This window comes from Drechmeria coniospora, chromosome 02 (assembly GCF_001625195.1).
Source record: "Drechmeria coniospora strain ARSEF 6962 chromosome 02, whole genome shotgun sequence".
NCBI lineage: Eukaryota > Fungi > Ascomycota > Sordariomycetes > Hypocreales > Ophiocordycipitaceae > Drechmeria > Drechmeria coniospora.
Window position 1 is genome coordinate 3,228,392 of NC_054390.1, and position 16,979 is coordinate 3,245,370.

Genomic DNA, 16,979 nt, shown 5'->3' on the forward strand with positions numbered 1-16,979 from the left:
CGCACGGCTACAAGTAATACCTGCCAATTCTCTCCTTGCCGTGCGGGACGATGCCCGTGCTCACCGGCGTCCTCACGTAATCCAAGGATGACGATGTAATCGACGACGATGCCGTCAGCAAGGAAAAGTGGTTGCTGCACCCCCACGAGATGTTGGGGGAGCGATACATGGCGAGAGGGCTCGATGATGGCGGCTCGGCCGTGGAAGGACGTCGGCTCCCCCCCCCTCCCCCCTCCCCCGGCAGGTTGTCGTGGTTTGGCCACGGAAGAGGAATACTCCATCGAATCAGTCAGTCGGAACTGGGACGCCGGAGCTTGGACATCGGAGCGTGGACACCGGAGCTTCGGCTGATGAACGAGAGCGGGGTTGAATGGAATGTACTCGTCATGCTCTTCTATGCTCGTGCTCCACGTCATATATTATAGATGTGTCCATACTGTACTTGCACGCACACGTACATGGGGTACACGTCATTGCAAGAGCGCATCATTGGACCTGTCGACGAATCGGCCCCATCAACACCGAGCCTCGCGGCCACGCTCGCTTTCCATTGGCATGTCTTTGCCTCCTTGGGCTCAGAGGTGACGGACAGCGGGGCAAGGTAAAGTGCCTCTCGTCTCTTGGCTTGCGTGCCGTCTCCCTCGCGCGTCCCAGGCTCCGTCTCGGCTGTGTCCTGGACGCGTTGGCTCAGCGCAGTATGTGGATGCCAAGCAAGCAAAGCCTGTTCTGAATAACACTTGGCAATCTACTAGTGATACCTGCCGACGGGACGCATGTCGAGCTTGTTCCAACCGCTTGCTTGCACCACCGGGCTGGGTGCTCTCCGACGCTGTCCATGAACCCGTGCGTGTGCTTATTACTGTGCGATGCTTGGGTCCCTGCGCACACGAACCCATGTTTGTCTTATTGTCGCAGCCCAGCCGCCAACCGCCAGCAGGGAAGGCTATGTAAGACACCTGGACAAAACAAACTTGGCACATTATGGTTTCGTAGGCCGAGCTGGGCCGTGCATTGTACAGCAAATGTAATGCGCACCTGCTCCGTACCTCTGCCGAAACGCTGACCGAGCCAGCGGAAACTCCAGACTCCTCCTTCGCAGCACTCCCGGAAGCACTGCGTCCAGATATCATCACATCATCGCATCGACTGGCATTCTCGGCGAGGGCCCGTCAACAGCATGGATGCATGAACGGTCGAGAGCCAAGTCCGCTCCGTCCTCCATCCCGATTTCGACGACGCTACGTCCAATATGATCCGATCAACTGACGCTGACGGGCGAAGAAAGTACAGGCATTATTCATAAATAAATCCCCCAAGCACTCCGCACTCTGTACTGTATTACAGCAGGTTTCGAAAGGCCAGCAGTAGGAGGCCCTGGGCCAGTCACCTGCAGGCAGCGCATTCTACTCCTAGGGACTAGTGGTATCTAGTCCGTGCTTGGTATTAATTAATACTGTACGGCAAAAGGTACCACTGCCATGCCATGTACAGATACTAGTAGCGAACACCTCGACATGCGCAGCGATCGAGCAATCACCTCGACCTTGGCAGTGTTTCGCGTGTCTCGATCAAGGCAATTCCGGCCGTTAATGCGCGTGAACAAACCGAGCAGGCATTTTAGTTCTTTCCTCTGGAGCAGTGAAGAAGCCAAGAGGTGATGAATCACTTTGCTTTGGCGAACGAGCTAGCAGGCACATATCTAAGGTTAATCCCCTCAAAAGCAACAACGGCTGGGCTCATTCGTCCAGCTACGGACAGCGTCCGCCCGTACCGTAGGTGCTAACTTGTCTTCTAGGCGTAGGCGCAATGACGGCTGATGGCTCGGCGCTGGCACTACCCAACAGTACCGCTGTGTAGAGTGCCTTAGTACTTGGTGCCTACTAACGTACCTTACCTATTCATCACTGCTAGGTACTAAGGCACCTACGTGCATGTTCCTGTTACCTATTAGTACCTAGTAGGTACCTACCTAGTAGGTAATAGTAGCGTTCCTCCCGCTTGGGGCGCAAGCCACGGCGCTGAAGCCAGTGGACGCCCTTCTGCGACGCCGGTTGGCTGTTTATGCCGCCGCTCTGGCACCAGCTCCCTCTCTTTCTACCGACGAGGTTTCAGCACCATACCAACTAGTAGCTAGTAGTGGCCACTGGACGCACGCACGTACCTGTACTGAACGCACAGGACAGCCCTCGCTGCTCTGCCTCGTACCTGTACATGGATGTGTCGCCATGGGCACCTGTCTGGGTCTGCTCCTAGGGAAAGCGCCACTACTACTACTATTACTCCGTACTACTTATGGTACATGTACCCTGTAGCATTCAAGAGCGATTGGTAGTACCTAGTAGTTGATGCATCTGCCCTTGCTGTGTTGGGGTTGGGCAGCGGTTTTAGCTGGCAACGTCCACCACCATCACCACCTTTCCATCCCCCCTCTCTGCTCTCTGCTCTCTGCTTTGCTGTCCGCCGTCGATGATGAAACAACCAGGACGCAGCGTCGCTCTCGGCAACGACCCGCGCAGACGCGACCCATCGGAATCGGTGCCAAGCATGGAGCCAGAAGTCATGAGCCCCGCCGGCCGTCGACGTCGACATCGCCAAGACCGCTTACCCACCGGACTGGATTGCAGCAACGTACGACGTTAACCTCGTTCGACGGCCAAGACGCTTCGCCGCCATCACGAGTCCCGTCCGACGCATGCACGCCCGCAGCCAACACAGTTGACCACGCCTACTTCTTCCTCCCGCTGACCATGTCCAGGTACAAGTGCAGAGGTACAGTAAATAGCCGTCGTCTGCCTCGTCTGCCTCGTTCTAATATTATTTCCGTAATTAAGAATAGACGACCCCCCCGTCAGCTGCCCCTGATGGCGTCGCTCGTGGCTTCGCTAGTGCAGGAACGCGTCCCGACGGCCAACCCTCTCACCAATGGCGTCCTTCTCATCCATACCGTTCGAGCGGGAATCAGCCTTCCGATGAGATGATGTGGAAGGACGAGCTCGACAGTGACCACCAGTGCCGGGACCGTACGGCACATGCACATTCGTCGTATTGTGTACGAGTAATTCGACCTAATCTGGGCCATTGTTGTTGACTCGCTCCTCCTCTCCCGTCACCCTCCAGTCCCTCCCTGTCTAGTGCCGCCTCTTTTCAACCCGTAATTTGATTTCTTCTTCTCTGCAGCCACCGTCGTCTGTACGCCGGGAGGAATGCGGGTACCAGGGGGACGCCTGTGTTTCTCTCTCGCGTGCTGCGACCCTTCCTTGCTGGACTAGTGCACGGTTTTAGCAGTTTGAATGTGCATCTGCTGATAATGTACCGCTACAGATGCTCCGTAATGACACATATATATCCGGGCCGGTACCGACATCGTCGTCCTCGACCAATCTAGACGTCAGCTCTCGCACGTCCTTTGTCCGTCGTCCTCGTCCTCGGCCCCCATCACGCTCATTATGTCACGCTCATTAACCATCTAGCACTTGTCCGTTCGCTGTTTACATAGATATACACACTCATTTTGTTTCTTTATATACAAAACTCATTTTACATTCATGCACGCATCGATGTATGCTCGATATACCATAGACTAGCTTCATGATGCGCCTCTCCGGCTTCCTCACCATTCTCGGCCTCACCGCCGTCGTCGCCGGCTGGCCGACGGGTCGAGATATACTTTGGAGGCGGCAAACACCTGGTGCCCAAAACGTCGTCTACTGGGGTCAGAACGGCGGCAACACGGTGGCCAACAACGACCTGTCCTACTACTGCCGGTCCACCTCGGGCATCGACGTCCTCGTGCTCGCCTTCATTTACCAGTACGGGGGTAGCAGCAACATTCCCTACGGTGGCTTCGGACAATCCTGCTACGTCACCTCCAACGGTCAGGGTCAGAATTGCGCCGGACTCGCCGCCGCCATCGCCACGTGCCAGGCCGCGGGCATCAAGATCATCCTCTCCATCGGCGGTGCCACGAGCACCTACTCGCTGCGATCCCGGGCCCAGGCCGAGGCCATCGGCCAGTACCTCTGGGACTCGTACGGGAACTCGGGCAACAAGGTGGTCCAGAGACCGTTCGGCAAGGTCTTCGTCAACGGCTTCGACTTGGACATCGAGTCCAACGGCGGCAGCAGCCAGTGGTATCGGTACATGGTCGCCAAGCTGCGCTCCAACTTTGCCAAGGATCCCAAGAACAGGTACTACATCACGGGTGCGCCTCAGTGCCCTATCCCGGAGCCCAACATGGGCGTCATCATCAGCAATTCCCAGTTCGATTACCTCTTCGTCCAGTTCTACAACAACAACCCCAACTGTGCGCTCGGCGTCAACGGAGGCGCCCCGATGAACTACAAGAGCTGGGCGAGCTTCCTCTCCAACACGCCGTCGAAGAATGCCAAGATCTTCATCGGCGTCCCAGCGGCTCCGACGGCGGCCAACGGCGTCTCCAGCGGCTCCATCTACTATGCTACCCCGAGCCAGCTGGCGTCGATCGTGAAGACCTACCGGACCGATGCCCGCTTCGGCGGCATCATGATGTGGAGCGCCGGCTTCTCCGACTCCAACGTCAGCAACGGCTGCACCTACGCCCAGCATGCAAAGAGAATACTGGTGAGCGGTGCGCCTTGCGCCCCCGCGCCCGCCAAGACGACGACGGCGAAGACGACACCAAAGACGACACCAAAGACGACGACGATAGCGAAGAAGGCGACGACGACGACGGCGAAGAAGGTCACAACAACGGCAGCAAAGAAGGTCACCACCACGGCGGCGAAAAAGACGACGACGGCGGCAGCAAAGAAGGTCGCAACAACGGCCAAGCCGACGACGAAAACAACTGCGAAGACGACGGCGCCATCAAAAGTCACAACCAAGGCGGGATTGCCCATAGCCCCGAGAGCGACGACGGGCATTGCCCAATGGCAACAAGTTCGTTGACTCCCTCTCCGTCCCCTCCCCCATCCGCGGCATGGCTACGGTCGAATGGAGACTGACAAATAATGCAGTGCGGCGGCCTAGGCTACACCGGTTCCACCGTCTGCGCCTATCCATACAAGTGCGTTGCCCAGGGCATCTGGTGGTCGTCTTGCCGATAGAGCAAAGGAACAGAACTGTCACCGTCATCTTGTCTGAAAGACGTTTGTACAATTCGGAGACGGCGCAGGCATTTTGGGAAATCGTGTGCTTTTAAAATATAGTAACAACGAAGAATAGACTATACCCTGACCACGCTGCACCCCGCACCGGCATGCCGTATTCTATCATGTCCGGCACTCGGCGCACAACCTCTAGCAGAGAAACACGTAGAGTTTTGGAGGTAAGGAGTAAATATGTACAATTCACGAGGGATGGTCCCTCGTTGTCGTGCTCCAGGTGCTTTTCCGTTTCATGCCATTGCTTTGCTTTTGATTTCCTTTGAATCTCCCGCCATGTCATGGTTTCTTTGGTTCGCGACTAGGCCGTGCTAGAACCTAGGCCGGCGTGTTGAACAGTCGCAGGATGCCCTCGTACATGCCGAACATGATGGCCGCGCTAGGCACCGTCCGCATCAGGTGCGGCGTGAGGCCGCCGTAGAGGCCCATGAGGCCTCCTTCCTTCCAGATGAGCTGGAAGCACTGCACCAGGCCGCTGTACTTGGGTCGGCCGTTGTCCATCGGTGCTTGTCGGAGGCGCGTGCGGGCGACCTGGAGAAGAAGAATGGTCAGTCGGTCCGTTGACCGAGTCAAGTGACGTCGGGCGTCTCCGACGGGAGAGCGAGGGAGGACGAGGGAGCTCACCTCGTGTGGGTAGGCGAGGATGGCGGCGACGAGCTTGGCACCGCCCGCGGCGCCAACCTTGCCAGTCCAGTCGACGGACTTGTCCCACAAAGTCTTCTCTCGGCCGCTGCGCAGTATCCCCTCCTCGCGGCGGACGAGCGCGGCCTTCAGATGCTCGTACAGCATCCACTGCATCGCCGACTCGGCGACGCCGAGGTAGCTCGCGGTCATGCCCCTGTACAGGCTCCGGACGCCCTCGTGGACCGTAATCTGCTTCAGGCAGTCGTAGCTGTTACGGTACCGTCGGTGCATGACCCCGGCGCCGCCCTCCGATACGTTTCTGTCGAGCTGCAGCCGGGTCTTGACCATCCAGATGGGGTTCGTCACCGTCGACGTCACGATACCGGCCGCCATACCGGCCATCATGTGGACCCAGGGCGCCTCGTTGCCGCCGTTCCAGTGCTCGGATATCAGGCGCTTGCCGTTGCCGTAGACGTAGAAGTTGATGCTGCGGGCGGGCACGACGCCGCCGAGGTTGGGGCCGAGGCCTTTGAACAGAGCGCGGGCGCCCTCGGTCCGGTACACGGCCCCGAGGATCCGCAGGGTGTCGGTGAGATGGTAGACGGCCGCCCGCATGGGGTTCAGGGGCCCGACGGCCTTGGCGTTGGCTCGCAGCTGGGCCTGGTAGATGTCGGACTGAAGCCTCGTCTTGAGGACGTCGAGCGGTGCCGTGACCGTCGCCGCCGTCATGCCGCCGACGCTGGAAGGAGGCAGGCGAGGTCAGCATGGTTCGGATCAGCCGGGCAACCCACGGCGTCGTTGGCCAAGGCCTCTTGGGGCCGGCGAGCGTGCCGGCGAGAGCGCCTGGCGTAGGAGAGGAAGGGGAAGACGTTACCCTCCAGCCAACATGTGCACCCACGATTTCGCAAACGGCAGCGCCTTGACTAGGCCCTGACCGTGGCTGTCGGGTGCACTTTGGGGCACGACGTCGCCCGTCTTGCCGGACTCCATGGGCACCGTATCCTCTTTAGGGACGTACACAAGCGCGTAATGCCCCGTCATCTTGTCACAGTCGCCACCGCCGTTGAAGAGAGAAGTCGCCGCCCGCGCGGGTTGCTGCACCATGGCCCGTCGACTTGTCCAGGCTGCGTTGACAGGAAAGCTGTCGCCGGCTGCGTCACCGTGGCTCGCTGACGTGGTGTAAGGATGTCAGGTTCCCGATGATGATGGCAGGCAGCCGATTACCTGGTCGCCATCGAATTTTCAGTTGTCGCGAGCGATGCCGTTGGATGGCACGTATCGGCTGGCGGCGCAGTCTTCAAGAGTATGAGCGTGGAGGGAGGCGAAAAGCAGATTTCGTTCCGCGGTTGTGTCGAGCTGATATAGGAGCCTCCAACTTTTTTTCAGTGACGCGCCCAATTTGATGTCTCCAAGGGGTGGTTCTTGGATCCACTTTTTACAGCCCGGCAATAGGTAGTACTGTATGGGCTGTGCGAACAATGAGAACAAGTACTTGTACTTGCTAGTACTATACTGTACTTAGGGGTTGCTGGATTATGTAACGATAAGTAAAGGAACATGTGTGCACAGCCGGTTATACAAGCACGATCAAGTGTGGTATTTATAGGTGCAGTTAGTGAACCTTTGCCTCGGCCCTGGTCCAGGATATTCTGTGTCAGTTGGGTACGTAGTACGTGATGCACCCCGTACTTACTTGTACAGAGGTAATTAAGTAAGTAATAATCAACCAAGTTAGGTGCAAGTATGCATGCACGGAGTAAGTATTTCGTACTTGGACGCAGGTGCCCCGTACCACGTCTACTCGTATGCTCTGTACAAGCATGTACAAACGTACAACTACAATTAGAGCAGTCTTCCGACTTATGCACATCTGCGCACTACAGTACGTGTAAGTGCTGTGAACAAGGCACCAAGCAGCCTATGTCGGGGTGGTAAAAGTGTCGATTCACATTGGTAATTAATAAACAAGTACTTATAGCACTCCCTAGAGTGCCCCGTAATTAGTGAATTATGTAGTGGTAGCCCAACCAAAATTGAATCGTCACTTTGTCTAGTGACTGTACCATCTTGGCTTCGTAGTCATCACCTGTCACTCTCGATTGCGTCAACCACGCTCCGTTGTCCCTTTCTTCCTCACCCCGGGTATGTAAGTATCTACCATGCCATGGTGTGTGTTGCAAGCGACCGGCAGAGGGTCGCCTTTGACCTGGAACCACCGGCGAGGGGGCTTCACCGACCAGCAGCAATCGTCGCTTTCTTGGCCCTGGGTACTCGGGCATCCAATCTCGCTTCACGTAGCTGCCATGGGCCATCTTCTGGCCCTGACCGCTGGAGGAGACGTAGCAGGATTGTCCATAGCCGCCGTAGGGAAGTTGCTGCATCCATCCAATAACCTTGCCTCAGACGTTTGCTGACAACTCTGTGCTTGTCCCCCTGCTGCGCCGTGCTCAGTGCAGGAATAACCTGCTATAAAAGGACGGCGTATTAGCGTGTACAGTAGTTGTGAGTGCTGTACGGAGTACACCTACGGCACGTAAGTACAGTACTAGTTCTGCATAGGTACAGACAGTACGGAATAAACTGTAAGTACATGTAAATAGTACAGCAAATAATACTCCGTACCAAGCAAGTACTGTAAGTGCATGTACTTGTACTTGTAGTCCTCCCTAATTACGTAGTACTGTACTTACCTAGTACGGAGTTGCTGTACAGTAATTAGTTAATTAATTACTGCACAAGTACATGTACAATTGCATGGTGCTGCTTAACGTCACCCCGCCAAGGTACCGCCTGTAGTTGGGAAGCCAGCCAAGCACATCCACCCATTCATCGACAGCCTCCGAAAGACCTCAGAACGAAGCACCCGATTTTGTCTTCCACCCACGCGCCTCCCACGCCTTTCTCTCCCACGCACCCTCGCACCCTCCATCCGCGCGCCCACGCACCCACGCACACCCTCACGCGCACCCACATCATGTCCGACAAACCCATGCACAGAGGCGGGCGCGGCGGCGGCAACAACTCGCGCGGTGGGCGGGGAGGTCGCGGCTGTGGCCACCACGCCGGTGCCGACAAGACCGACAAGGCCGGAGCTGACAAGACGGCAGAGCGTCCCAAGAAGGAAAACATCCTCGATCTGTCCAAGTACATGGACAAGCAAGTCACCGTCAAGTTCAACGGCGGCCGCGAAGGTGAGCTCGCCGCCCCATCTCTCGCCACCTCCTCGCGCCGGGCCTCAGTCGACGAGCCCGAGCATCCCCGCTTTCTGGGCTGTGGGCACTAACCGTTTGAACCAGTTGTCGGAACGTTGAAAGGCTACGATGCGCTCATGAATCTCGTGCTTGACGACGTGCAGGAGACCGTCCGAGGTCTGTTCTCCATCCTTCCCGAACCAAGGCGGCGACAAACGAGCCGGGTATGCTAATGCATGCGCACCGCAGATGACGAAGGAAACGAGTCCACCCGCCCCCTCGGTCTCGTCGTCGCCCGCGGTACCCTCCTCGTCGTCATCACCCCCGTCGACGGCAGCGAAGTCATCGCCAACCCCTTCGCCCAACCCGAGGACTCTTGAACCACCAGTCGGGGAAACGACGCCTGTTGACGTGACGACCCGAACATATACGTCACGAGCTTGGTGCGTTACGATGACACCGATACCAAAAGCATGATGCCCAGTATCCGGGTTCCGGAGACCGTGGGATGAATGAGCAAGCGGCCTTCTGCCATGGCATTGCCCGCGTGGAAGCGTGTGACGGCATGCTTTCCATCACCAAGCTGCGTGGATGCTGTGCCGATTCCATGCGGATGCTTGGCGAGCCTCTCGTTGCCTCCACCAATCCCCACGGTCGTTGCGAGCGTGGACCGAATGGCTATTGGGACGCGGAAACGGACGTCCGCCTGGTACTGTGCAATGGATGATACCGCTTTAGACGGAGACGCGTGGCGAGAATACACACATCTACCGCTGTTGCATTGCACCTTCGCCACTTCTGCACTGCCCCCGCCGTCTCAAAGTACGCAGTCGCCAGGTGCCTTGTCAACAATTCCATTATCCCCGTCGAAGGCGTCACGGCCGGCTCATGCACGCCTCGCCTCGTCGCACCCAAGTGGTCCGTAGAGGAGACAATTCGCTCGGCTCGACTCGTGTCCATACATGTACGCGCGCACGCCGACATCCCATCCTCCTCCACCCACGACGAATACAAATCCAAATGTAAATCCACATGTATAGCCAACAACGGGCGATCACACGCACCCAAGCGGCCATCATTGCCCGAGATTGGATGACCGCTAGCTTCATGGCGCCGGCGCCCGTCCCTCCTGCGTCCCCGACTCGTCGTGACGTTCCGTGCCGAGAATTCGAGCATCCTGCCTTGGCCTCGCCTGCCGCGCAGCAGCCTGTGAACACGCCGACACGCGAGCCCGTCGACCGGCACGCCCCCTGGGTGCTGTGGCCCGAAAGGCACGCCGCCATCCCCGTCCTCTCATGCCGGCGGCAGGTCCGGGTCCAGGGCGCTTCGGGTCGGCGCCGTCCGAGGCTGCTGTTTGCAAGCCTCGTTCGGAGACGGCGCCCGACCTCTGCCATCCGACCATGCCGCCGCCCCTTGATGCCGAGCCACGAGTGGACTTGCTGCGCGGCCTGCTCCTCTGGCGGCGTCCCCGAAGACGCGGGCTTGAAGGGCGCCCGGTGTGCTCGGGAGGGGAGTCCAACTAGAGCCCCCTTGCTTGCTTGCTTGACCTCTGCAGCTCGCCAAAGGCGTTTCCCAGCTGCTTCTTCAGCTCCTTATAGCTGACGAGGAAGCTGGTCTGCTCGTCGCGGCTCGTCAGGCACACTCTCTCGTCCGTACCTGCATCGAGTCGGCTGAGGCAGCGAAGCATGTGCCCCACATCCAGCACCGGGTTCCCGTTGCCGTCGACCTGATGGAACACGTAGTCGCGGAAGAGCTTCAGCATGTAGCGCTCGCCGTTCTCCGACCATGCCCGATCTCCGTCAAACTCGAACCTCTCATTGACCGTTCCCAGCTTGAGCAATAGCCGTGCCGCGCGACCGTTCTCGAGCTCTCGGAAGAGCGCCGTGTTGAGCTCATCCGCCTGGTGCAGACCTTGATCGAAGGAAGCGACGATGTGGCCGGCGATGCCTCGGATGAACTCGTCAATCGTCTTGCGGGCCGGCGCGCGCGGCGGCGACAGCAGCCACACGATGGTGTCCCGCATCTCGACCGAGTAGGAGCGGCCCATCTGCTCGAGCGAGGCCTGCAGGTTGGTGAGGTGGACGGGAGGCGTGTTGGTCGCGAGGCTCAGCATGGTGCGGCCAAACTGGACAAAGTCATCCTGCTGCAGCTCCTCCGTCGTCCGGCCCGAATCGAACTGGACGACGTCGAGGACGGAGCAGGCGTTGAGGCGAATTCGATTCTTGTGCGTCAGCAGTATCTTGCTCACGTCGATGCATCGGGCGGCAAGGTTGGTGGCGTGTATCGCCCTCAGCGCGTTGGCTATTTGAGAAATGTACCCCCACAGAGTCGTCTCGGCAATGGGGCCCTTGGGCGGCTGAAATCGCGAGCCGTGGCCCGGGCCGGCCGTGAGATGCAGTTCCGTGAGCGTCTTGGACAAGGGGTGGTAGTCTTGCACGAATATGAGAGAGCTGTCCCCAAAGGCGCGCGTGGTAAAGGCGTCATGGATGGTGACGACGTTGCCGTTGTCAACCTTCCTCCATTCCTTGACGGAGCGGATCGCGTTCTCGTTGGTGAGTCGGAAACCCTCGAGCCGCCGCAGGCAGTAGAGGTTGCCGTTCTTGGACGAGAAGGCCTTGTAGACCCAGCTGGGGTACCCATATATGTCGGCGTTCTTCCGGTGCGTCGTGTCCAAGGCGACGAGGGAGTGGTAGTTGTCCAGCTGCGGAAGCTGCGAATTTGGCATCATCTGCAGCGAGGCCTCGGATTTCTTCTGCAGCTCCTCCCGCAACTTTTCGGCGAGGAAAAAGTCGTGCGTGACGCGATGGTAGGGCATCAGATCGTCCCGGTGGGGGCCGACGGGCGCGTATAGATGGTGTTGGAGAGGTTGGAGAGGCGTCGTGAAGGGTGCCTGGTGAGGGAAGAAGGAGGCGGCACCGGCGGCGGCCATGGCATGGTCGTCGGCGTAGGGGTTGTACTGAGCCGCGGGTAGGCTCTGGCCGACGGCGGCCATGGCGAAGGGGTCGAAGGATACAGCTCCTCCATCTTGGGTAGATCCATTGACGCCGGCCTGGGACGGAGTGAGCGGGAGCGGGACGGGGTGGGGTGGGGATGCGCTCACCTGCGAGGCTACGTCCAGGCTAGGGGTGAACTCGCGAATGGCGGCAGGGTTGAAGACGGCCGCTTCGGAATCGGCGGCCGGGTCGGTCGGGGTCCTCGCTGGGACAGCTGTCAGCGAGCCTGCTCCAGGGTTTGGCAGCGGAAACAAAGCAGTCACCTCCCAAAGCCCGCGGCGTGAACGCCGGGGCCGTGGCAGCCTGGGTAGAAAAGGTCGGCTTCTTGATCTGCGCAGGCTGCACGCTCGTCGGCGTGAAGGAAGGGGACTCGACGTTGAGAGCCTTTTTCGACCTAGAAGCAAGTGGTGGTGAGCCCATGGTCACACCGGCGGCATCGTGAGTGCATTGCATATGCCGAACGAAACTTGACGGCAATGAAAGGACAGTAGTAGCGAGGGCAGAGCCGCCGAGCATAAGGAGTCGGAAGATCCGCTCCCGTCGAGCACGACTGCGAGTTTCGACATGGCATGTCCATGAGACGGACGTCCTCGATGGCAACATGAATTTTCGCGTGGCATGATGGCGAGGTTGATGCCGTGCGTTGCGGTCGTAGCCCAGGTAGCTCTGGCTTTGGCGCCTCGTTGCCAAGTTGTCGAGCGTCGCATTTTCGTCGGGCGACCTTGGATTCCCACTCGGCTCGGAAGGCACCAGCATCAACGGCAGGAAGAGAAAGAAGAAAGTCCACGTACATGTCGAACTGACCCCCGTTGATGTTCTTGTTTGGGTCGTGAGTAAAGGTGCAGCCCTGGTCTTCGTAGCGGCAATGTCCGTATATCGAGACGTTTCGACACGGCGTCTCCTTGTTTTCTGGGTTGCGTCAGCGTCAGCAGGGGTTGCAGGGTCTGACGAGGCGAGCAAGAACGAACCGCGGCCTTTTGGTCTCGGCGAACCAACCTGGCGCCGTAGGTCGGACGGTGGGAATCGCGACGTTGTCATTTTCCACTGTCGGTGCAGGAGGGGAAATCGTCCTCTTGGGCTAGGTCTACCACGTCTGCGAGACGGTCAGCAGGCGGAGGCCAGCGGGGGTAGGGCATCATGGAGCATGAATCAGGCAGCGGGCGGCAAGCAACAAGCAGCATGGTAGGCAGACAGCCAAGTGTCACGGCCGCGGGCTCGAGCCCGAGCCGTCCGTGATGGGAGAGCGGTGACGAGTTCGGGGACGGTGGCGACGGATAGGGCGCGACGCAACGTACCTCGCCGAGGCAGTCCTAGGCCATGACTCAATTTATGTCGGCGACGCTGCGCCCATACGAAAGGTGGATGGATGGAGCGGGATGGACGGCCTGGCGGCGGCCTCGTAGGTGTGTGTCTGACGCTGTTCGTAAACCTGCTGGTGTTTCTTGGTGGGGAAGGAAGCGAAGCGGACACGAAGGCGATGGCAAGATGAGAGCCGACCAACTTGGCGGATACGGCAACGCTAACGCCCATGCAGCGACAAGTACTTGTACTTGGTCCGAGACGAATGAACGACGCTGTACTCCGTAGTACTTGGCAAAGTATACTGTACTGTAGGTGCTAGGCCTCCTTGAGGCACCTGACGGTTCGCCATTACTGTTGCCCACAACTAAAGGCTTCGTAACACATGTTGGTTACCACGAGTACTTGGGCAGTACGATTACTTGGGAGGGGTGACTGCTGGTGCATCTGTATAGCGCATGTACTTGCAAGTACTGCACATCTACTGTAGGGTTATTAGGTGCACTTGGGTGTACAAGTACAAGTAGGTCAGTACCTAGTAATTTAACCTACCCAACAATTCGGATGTATGAATACGTAATAGCTGTGGTGGTACGGAGTAGTTGTAAGTACTTACTGTATTTACTTAGGTTCCCAGCGACGACCGCTTCATCGGAATGACATGGCAAACAATTGTAACTGTATTTCTTTTACAACTGCACAAGTACAACTACATATTCTGACCTGAACGTGTAGTTTTACTGCACTCTGTATCTGTAGGTGTACAGTACTTGTACCGTACTTGTACTGCTAGCACTTGTACTGTTGGTACGGAGTAGGTAGTTTTACGCGAATTGGTGCATGCAAGTACATGTACATAGATGTACAGTACAAGTAATACCGGAATAGGGGTGCCTATTAGTAGCTACTTGTAGCCTACCAGGCAGTGAGAGTGTAATATTATTATTACCATGTAATGCCCGAAATTGGCACTCCTACTGCAGGTACATCAGCAGTCGTGTTCATTGTAAGTACTCCGTAGGTGTACCTACAGTACAAGTTCGCACTGCGCGTAGCATACTCTGTGCAGTTATCTGGCAGGCAGGCTTAGGTACGGTGCTGCTAGCTGCATCAATGGAAGCTGCAGCTGTGCACAGTTTGCCTTGTGTATACGCCATGGAAACGTAGATGAAAACAAGCGAAAGTGACGAATACGTGCAAGTACGTGTGCATTTCGTTAATGCGCACATATTTTCCCCGTTTACTGATGATTTACATTTCGACCCCAGAGTTCTATGCCGCTGATGAGCTACATGTACTTACTCAAGTACTTTGGTGTCCTTACAGTAAGTATTAATACTGTATCCGCACAGCACGAGTATTTACGTACATGGCGAAGGGAAGGGTGCACTGATCACGGGGCGGATCCTGACGTAATCATGGTACTGCCGCACTAGGTAAACAGCTGGTGCTGCGATATTACCTAAGAGTACGAAGTCCTTAAGCAGCATTGATGGCTGCACCTGCCCATGCCTAAGCCTGGAGGTATCAGGTACTAGCTAACCTAAGATACGCTACTAAGAACTGTAGGTACGGAGTACTCCGTACAGCACTAATGGCGATTACCAGCCAAGGTTGATGCCAGCGTGCGCCGGTTCACTGGAACGGCCGACCGCATGCAACTCATCTCGCCACCCAAGCTTGCCTGCTCCGCAAAGCAACTTCTAGGCTTCCCTACACTCGACGCGACCTGGTCCGCCGCAGTGCAATCGTCGGTGATCTGCTCTGCGATAATTGATGGACATCTGCATCCCCGTCGACTGATCAGGCGAGCGACATGGCCGACGCTGCGGACCAAGAGGGACAGCTGTCCCCCAGCCAGCAGGAGGCTCTGCTGCAGTACACGCAGGTCACCGACCAACCCGTCCAGGACGCGATACCGTTGCTCCAGAGGTCGCAATGGAACGTGCAGGTACCGTGGCACCCTGGACGTACGAGGTCGCGGCAGGCTCCCTAACAAGTGCGTCATCCCCAGATCGCGATTGCCAAGTTCTTCGACGGCGAGGGACCCGACCTCGTTGCCGAAGCGATGGCGGCTCAAGACATCCCCCGGATGGCGGCGCGGCATGAGAACCTCCAAGAGAGCCTCATGGCCTCGTCCGAGCGCTCCTTTGGCGCGAGAAGCGGCAGCAGGACCGACCCCGCCCCTCGAGTCGTCCCGCAGCAGCCCGTCACCCGGCGGTCGCCCTGGCTGCTGGGCTTGCTACTTTCGCCCTTTGGCTGGGGCTGGCGAGCGGCGACGGCGCTGTTCCGCACCGTTTGCTACGTGCTGACATTCCTGCCCGCGCCCCTGCGGCCGCGAGCCATCTCGAGCGGTCGGCGGCGCACGAGCGGGCGCCGGATGCTGATGCCGCGCGACACGGCGGCCCGGTTCAAGCGCGAGTTCGACGAGGAATACGGGCCGAACGAACTGCCCTTCTTCGAGGGCGGCCTGGCGCAGGCGCACGACCTGGCCAAGAAGGACGTCAAGTTTCTGCTCGTCCTGCTCATGTCCCCCGAGCACGACGACACGTCGTCGTTTGTGCGGGACACGCTCCTCTCGGCCGAGGTGACGGAGTTTGTCAAGAACCCGGCGAACAACATGGTGCTCTGGGGCGGCAACGTGCTCGACTCGGAGGCGTACCAGGCGGCGACCGAGTACAGCTGCACCAAGTTCCCCTTCTCGGCCCTCGTCTGCGTGACGCCCAAGGAAGGCAGCGCGCGCATGGGCATCGTCAAGCGGCTCGTCGGGCCGATGCCGGCGGCGACGTACCTGTCGGAGCTCCAGGGCGCGATGGAAAGGTACGGCTCCGACCTCGAAGGCGTGCGAGCCGAGCGCACGGCCCAGGAGGTGTCGAGAAGTCTTCGGACCGAGCAGGACTCGGCCTACGAACGGTCGCTCGCCATCGACAGAGAACGCGCGCGAGAGAGGCGGGAGGCGGCGGCGGCGGCGGCCGAGGCCGAGAAGCGCGCGCGGGACAAGGCCCAGGCGGAGGCGCTGCTGGCCGAGAAGCGGCGCCGGTGGCGGGCGTGGAGGGTGGGCAGGATCCGGGCCGAGCCCGAGGCCGACGACAAGAAGGTCGTGCGGGTTGCGCTCAAGATGCCGGAGGAGAGCGGCGCAGAACGAGTCGTGCGACGATTCCCCCAAGAGGCGCCGGTCGAGGAGCTCTACGCGTTTGTCGAATGCTACGGCATGGCGCGGGAGATGCTCGATGCGTCGACGACGGCGTCCCCGCCGGCCGACTACGAGCACGAGTACGGATTCAGAATAGCCTCGACGCTGCCGCGGGTCGTCTTCGAACCGAGCACGACCGTCACCATGGGGGACAGCATCGGCCGGTCCAGCAACCTGATTGTGGAGAAACGGACAACGGCAGAGTTGGAGTCGGCAGAGAAGGGCGAGGATGGCGATGGCGAGAGGAGAGGGGGAGGGGCCGCGTAGATGGACGGTGCGGCATCGGGGTCCGACGTCGGCCATGGGCTGGGCTGGTCGTTGTGCTCAGCATGCGACTTGTTTTTTGCACGTCTGAGCCCGCCGTAGCAGGCCGTTTGTGGCAGATGGACGGACCGCGTCGTCTTCGAGTGCAGCGAGGTAGAGCTGGGCATGAACAGGTCCGGATACTATGACGACGCGAATGATGGCAAGCTGTTCGCCGTGCTCTGACGATGCGGCCAACTAGATGGGTGCCTACGCAATGGCCTTGGCGCAAGCA

General features: G+C 58.6%; 5 protein-coding genes across 5 annotated transcripts; 3 read left to right on the forward strand and 2 right to left on the reverse strand.

Moving 5' to 3' along the window:
• Positions 1 to 3,588: 3,588 nt before the first annotated feature.
• DCS_04023 (putative endochitinase CHI2) lies at positions 3,589 to 5,084 on the forward strand (the record flags this gene model as incomplete). The annotated part of the gene is made up of 2 exons (XM_040801335.1): positions 3,589 to 4,917; positions 4,995 to 5,084. The coding sequence occupies 2 exons, from the start codon at positions 3,589 to 3,591 to the stop codon at positions 5,082 to 5,084; spliced, it is 1,419 nt and encodes a 472-aa protein (XP_040656368.1).
• Positions 5,085 to 5,459: 375 nt separating this feature from the next.
• DCS_04024 (mitochondrial carrier protein RIM2) lies at positions 5,460 to 6,869 on the reverse strand (the record flags this gene model as incomplete). Its single annotated transcript, XM_040801336.1, has 3 exons — positions 5,460 to 5,672; positions 5,766 to 6,504; positions 6,664 to 6,869. 3 exons carry the CDS (start codon positions 6,867 to 6,869, stop codon positions 5,460 to 5,462), a joined length of 1,158 nt encoding a protein of 385 aa, XP_040656369.1.
• A 1,870-nt stretch (positions 6,870 to 8,739) lies between these two features.
• On the forward strand, positions 8,740 to 9,336 carry DCS_04025 (uncharacterized protein; the record flags this gene model as incomplete). The annotated part of the gene is made up of 3 exons (XM_040801337.1): positions 8,740 to 8,956; positions 9,062 to 9,133; positions 9,206 to 9,336. 3 exons carry the CDS (start codon positions 8,740 to 8,742, stop codon positions 9,334 to 9,336), a joined length of 420 nt encoding a protein of 139 aa, XP_040656370.1.
• A 913-nt stretch (positions 9,337 to 10,249) lies between these two features.
• DCS_04026 (PAB-dependent poly-specific ribonuclease subunit PAN3) lies at positions 10,250 to 12,987 on the reverse strand (the record flags this gene model as incomplete). Its single annotated transcript, XM_040801338.1, has 3 exons — positions 10,250 to 10,457; positions 10,504 to 12,154; positions 12,213 to 12,987. 3 exons carry the CDS (start codon positions 12,985 to 12,987, stop codon positions 10,250 to 10,252), a joined length of 2,634 nt encoding a protein of 877 aa, XP_040656371.1.
• Positions 12,988 to 15,064: 2,077 nt separating this feature from the next.
• DCS_04027 (uncharacterized protein) lies at positions 15,065 to 16,708 on the forward strand (the record flags this gene model as incomplete). The annotated part of the gene is made up of 2 exons (XM_040801339.1): positions 15,065 to 15,199; positions 15,263 to 16,708. The coding sequence occupies 2 exons, from the start codon at positions 15,065 to 15,067 to the stop codon at positions 16,706 to 16,708; spliced, it is 1,581 nt and encodes a 526-aa protein (XP_040656372.1).
• Between the last annotated feature and the right edge of the window lie 271 nt (positions 16,709 to 16,979).